Source organism: Alexandromys fortis, unplaced genomic scaffold, assembly GCF_014885135.2.
Source record: "Alexandromys fortis isolate MF-2015 unplaced genomic scaffold, M_Fortis_MF-2015_v1.1 scaffold_83, whole genome shotgun sequence".
Lineage (NCBI taxonomy): Eukaryota > Metazoa > Chordata > Mammalia > Rodentia > Cricetidae > Alexandromys > Alexandromys fortis.
Window position 1 is genome coordinate 6,943,633 of NW_026068001.1, and position 5,557 is coordinate 6,949,189.

Consider the following 5,557-nt stretch of genomic DNA (forward strand, 5'->3'; position numbering starts at 1 on the left):
AATGTTTCATTGATTCTTTGGATTGTTTTCTGTGTTTCTATTTTGTTGATTTCAGCCCTCAGTTTGATTATTTCCAGTCTTCTCCTCCTCCTAGGTGAGTCTGCTTCTTTTTTTTTCTAGAGCTTTCAGGTGGGCAGTTAAGTGTCTAATGTGTGCTTTCTCTGTTTTCTTTATGTGGACACTTAGTGCTATGAACTTTCCTCTTAGGACTGCTTTCATAGTGTCCCATAGGTTTGGGTATGTTGTGTCTTTATTTTCATTGAATTCACGGAAGACTTTAATTTCTTTCTTTATTTCTTCCTTGACCCAATGTGGTTCAGTAGTTGACTGTTCAGTTTCCATGAGTTTGTAGGCTTTCTGGGGGTAGCATTGTTGTTGAATTCTAACTTTATTCCATGGTGATCTGATAGTACACAGGAGGTTACTACAATTTTTTTCTGTCTGTGGATATTTGCTTTGCTACCGATTATGTGATCAATTTTTGAGAAGGTTCCATGAGTTGCTGAGAAGAAGGTATATTCTTTTCTGTTTGGGTGGAATATTCTATAGATGTCTGTTAAGTCTATTTGGTTCATTACATCTGTTAGTTCTCTTATTTCTCTGTTAAATTTCTGTCTGATTGACCTGTCCATTGGTGAGAGAGGAGTGTTGAAATCACCCATTCTTAGAGTGTGGGGTTTGATGTATGCTTTGAGTTCTAGTAATGTTTCTTTTACATATGTGGTTGCTTTCATATTAGAGGTGTAGATATTCAGGATTGAGACTTCCTCCTGATGAATTGTTCCTGTTATGAGTATAAAGTGTCCTTCCTTGTCCCTCTCTTCTGATTGATTTTAGTTTGAAATCAATTTTGTTAGATATTAGTATAGCCACACCCACTTATTTCTTAGATCCATTTGATTGGAAAACCTTTTCCCAACTTTTTACTCTTGAGTTAGTGTCTGTCTTTGAGGTTGAGGTGTGTTTCTTATAAACAGCAGAATGTTGGATCCTGTTTTCGTATCCATTCTCTTAACCTATTCTTTTTAATAGGTGAATTGAGTTCATTGATATTAAGTGATATTAATGACCAGTGGTTGTTAACTCCAGTTAGTTTTTTTTTTTTTTTTTGGTGGTAGTGTTTGTGTGTTTCCCTTCTTTTGAGTTGTGCAGATGGAGGGTTGTCAGGTATTTGTGTTATTATGGGTGTTGTTGGTTTCCTTGGTTTGTGGATTTCCTTCTAGTACGTTCTAGGCTGAGTTTGTGGCTACGTATTGTTTAAATCTGTTTTTGTCCTGGAATATTTTGTTTTCTCCATTGATGGTGAATGCAAGCTTTACTGGGTATAGTAGTCTGGGCTTGCATCCATGGTCTCTTTGTGTCTGCAGCACATTTATCCAAGACCTTCTGGCTTTCATGGTTTCCATAGAGAAGTCAGGTGTAAGTCTGATAGGTTTCCCTTTATATGTGACTTGACCTTTTTCCTTTGCAGCTCTTAATATTCTTTCTTTATTCTGTATGTTTTGTGTTTTGATTATTATATGGCGAGGGGATTTTTTTTTGATCCAGTCTATTTGGTGTTCTGTATGCTCTTTTACCTTCTTAGGAATATTCTCTAGGTTGGGAAAGTTTTCTTCTATAATTTTGTTGAATATATTTTCTGGGCCTTTGAGCTGTAATTCTTCTCCTTCTACTCTTATTATTCTTAGGTTTGGTCTTTTCATGGTGTTCCAGATTTCCTGGATGTTTGTGTTAAGAATTTGTTGGATTTGCTATTCTTTAATCAATGAGTTTATTTTCTCTATAGTATCTTCAGCGTCTGAGATTCTTTCTTCTTTCTCTTTTATTCTGTTGGTTTTACTTGTCTCTGTAGTTCCTGTTTGTTTACCCAGATTTTCCATATCCATCCATCCCTCGGTTTGTGTTTTCCTCATTACCTCTATTTTATTTTTCAAGTCTTGAACAGTTTCCATTACCTGTTTGATTGTTTTTTCTTGGTTTTCTTGGGTATCTTTGAGAGATTTATTTATTTCTTCTAACTTTTTATTTGTCTTCTCCATTTCTTTAAAGGAGTTTTTCACATCTTGTTTGAGGTCCTCTATCATTTTCATAATGTTAACGTTTAAAGTCTATTTCTTCTACTTCTTCTGGAATAGGGTGTTCAAGTCTTCTTGTTGCGTGATCACTGGATTCTGGTGTTGTCATGTTGCTTTTCAGGTTGTTGGGAATTCTTGCATTGGCGCTTGCCCATCTTTTCGTTCAGATGCAGCTAGGAGAGTCTTGTCGTCTTGGTCCAATCTTTGCTGTGACTGACTTTGTACTTGGGGGATTTTCTTGGTCTGGCCTCTCTTAGGGCCCCTCAGCACTGGAGCCAGTTGTGCTGGGGGTAAGGACCCCGCAGATGGAAAGGAGTGCCCTCTGGATGGATCTCCTCAGTCCAGGAGCAGGATCTGTTCCTGGGCCAAGGACCTCGCAGACAATAAGGCAGGCCTGGGGGAGGCAGGGTCATGTGGAACAAAGAAGCCCCTGCAGCAGGAGTTGGAGGGGCCCTGTACTCCCTTCTGGACCTTCCTGCTGGGCGAGCACACACTTACCCCTCTGGATGGATCTCCTCAGTGCAGGAGCAGGAACTGTTCCTGGGCCAAGAACCTCGCAGTTATCACTTTTTAAAACATACTTGTTTTCCACAGTTTCCCATTTTAAATTGTAACTTATAAAACCTGATTTGGAAAAAAGTGCCTTGATCCTATTTACCTTTAATTCTTGTTTGAATTTGAGTTCTGATTTCTCTGTAGATAAATCAGAGGCAGATACTACCTATAAGATGGTTTCTGTTTTTAAGTTTTGGGTTTGTTTTTGTGAGTGCAAGTATTTTATTTTTAAAATGTAATAGAGCAAATGCTGAATTAGTTTATAGAATAACTATCTTCTCCATATTAATGTATCCCTGCACAATCACACACTGAGGGCCTGCTATGTTTAAGGTTCTGACTCAGTAGCATAATGCATGTATCTGTTTGACTATAAAAGTTAAAACAAAACAAAACAAAAAAGTTAAAACATTGTGTTGATATGTCATTCTCCCCTGCCCTCTTTCAGTCAACAGGTTCTAGGGAGAAAAACAGGCACAGCATCTGTTCACAAAGTTACAATTAAAATTGATGAAAATGATGTCTCCAAGCCTTTACAGATTTTTCATGATCCTCCTTTGCCATCTTCTGATTCTAAATTAGTAGAAAGAGCTATGAAGGTAAACGGTTCTCAGTGTATTTTAATTGATTAAATAAATAAATATAATTTAGCACATAGAAAACTTTTACCACAAATTCTTTGAAATATGTAATCATTTCTAAACCCCTGTATAAAACTTGTTTTAGGTCAGTTTTATACTTCCGTAGTTGTTTTTTGTCTTTTTAACATCTGATACTATATAAAATAATTTTCAATATCTTCTTTTAGTTTAGTATTTAGAGCAATGCTATTGCATCTAAGAATACACTCTTATGCTGAACTATGCCTTCAGCCTAGTTTAAGTTTTGTAGTTTAAATCAGACCATTTTATTTTTTATTTTTTAAGGTCTGGCATCTGAGAACTGTGGCTACTATGTGTGTCTGTGTGTGTGTGTATGTATGTATATATATATGTGAGTCTCACTCTGTATCCTAGGCTGTCNATGTTGTTGCTTTGAGGTGGAATCTCACTATGAAGCCATGGCAAGCCTGGAACTTAATATTTAGACTAGGATGGCCTTAATTCCCATAGATTGAGTTCCCTGTATCTTCCTCCTAAGTGCAAGGAAGGGTCTCATGTCACTTAGGCTGACCTCAATCTTGTTATGTATCTGAAGATGACCTTCGAATTTCTGATCTTCCTGCCTTTACCTCCTGAGTTCTGAGATTACACACAATTTATGAAATGCTTGGGAATCAAATCCAGAACTTTCTGCATTCTGAACACTTGGCCGACTGAACTATACCCCTAGCCTATTGTATTTAGGAAAATAGCAGTTTTAGTTTTGAAGTTTCTAAAGTCATACAAAATAATTAAAAGGTCACACTCATTTACATTATATTTTTACTTTATCTAAGTTTCTTTATACTAGTTAATCTCCATTATGGAAAAGAAGTATGTTAAGGCACAGTTGTGTGCACACTCACACTTTTATGATCAAAATGTTTTAATTGTACATTTGACTTTATTGTTGCTATTTATGCAGATTGACCACTTATCAATAGAAAAGCTCCTGATTGATAGTGTACATGCAAGAGCCCATCAGAAGCTGCAGGAACTGAAGGCCATTCTTAGAAGCTTCAATGCTAATGAAAATTGTAAGTGTTTTCAATTTTCTTTTATTTAAGGGCTTTTCTTATATGCCTTTTCCTGATGTATGGTTTTGTTGAGGATGCTGGGTCTTTGTTGCCTTTAACCCTAAATCTACCATACCTGTCTGAATTTTTACCTTATTTATTTATTTATTTATTATGCTTAACTTGTCTGTATTTTTGAATTGTTTACAGTTTCTCCTCAAAAATATATCCTTAGTAAAATAGAAACATTTTAACATGACTCGTAATTTAGTGTTTCTTCTGACAAAGCAGCACTGCAAATACTTTTATAATGTACTTAGAAAATATGGCTGAACAAAGCAGAATTCAGCTCTTGTTTTCAGTTTTATTACAACTCTAAATCCATTAACAGTGTTAAGAATAAGAAATTCAGGGGGCTGGAGAAATGTTGCAGTCGTCAAGAGCATTGGCTGCTTTTCCCGAGGTCCTGAGTTCAATTCCCAGCAACCATGTTTCACAACCATCTGTAATGAGATCTGATTTCCAGAAAGGCAGAGCACCCATATACATAAAATCAATAAATAGTTAAAAACAAAATAAGAAATTCAGATGTAAAAAAGAGTGGAAAATCTTCTAAATTTAATTACCTACCTAATATGTTAAAGAACTTTAGATGTAGCAAATTCTTCATTCCATGGAGTTTCCATTTACTGTCCTTAGGTCCAGACCAACTTTTTTTTTTTTGGTATATAGGGTCTTGTTATATAACCCAAGCTGCCTTTCAATTTGTGGGCTTGCTACTTCAGCTCCTCATTGGTTGGGATAACAGGCATTGGCCAACATATACAGCTCCTCCAGTTGTTTTTGATTATAATTCTCTTGTGCTCCGAGTGCAGAGTATAATTAAGATGTTGTAGGTGAAGTGCCTTTAAAGTAGAAGCTAGTAGTAGTGGATTACAGACCTCAGATTACTCCATTATACTTACAGAAAAGCGACTTCTTAGGTATTTAATAGTAACGGTGCATTAAAGTCATTTTGATAAAAGGAGATAAAACACTGCCTGAAGCAAAGACAACCTTTGAAAAATGGATAGTACATGTTCATTCAAGAATGTTCTGGTGTTCTGTTCAATAGTATACTAGTTAGTTAATAATAGTATACTGTGTAATAGCTACAAAAGAAAGTTTTCGTTGTTCTCATCACAAATGCTTAATGTTACTACTATAGTAATTGCTGACTTGATCATTGCATAATTTATAAATGTATTACAATATCACATGATCTATAATT

General features: G+C 35.8%; 1 protein-coding gene across 3 annotated transcripts in view; it reads left to right on the forward strand.

Moving 5' to 3' along the window:
• Nucleotides 1-5,557, forward strand: part of Med14 (mediator complex subunit 14) — an 89,492-nt gene that overhangs the window by 20,566 nt on the left and 63,369 nt on the right. For all 3 annotated transcript variants that reach the window (XM_050160754.1, XM_050160757.1, XM_050160756.1), the window contains exons 9-10: nt 3,079-3,229; nt 4,197-4,308. In XM_050160754.1, coding sequence (XP_050016711.1) covers nt 3,079-3,229; nt 4,197-4,308 — 263 coding nt within the window. The remainder of the gene's footprint in view (nt 1-3,078; nt 3,230-4,196; nt 4,309-5,557) is intronic.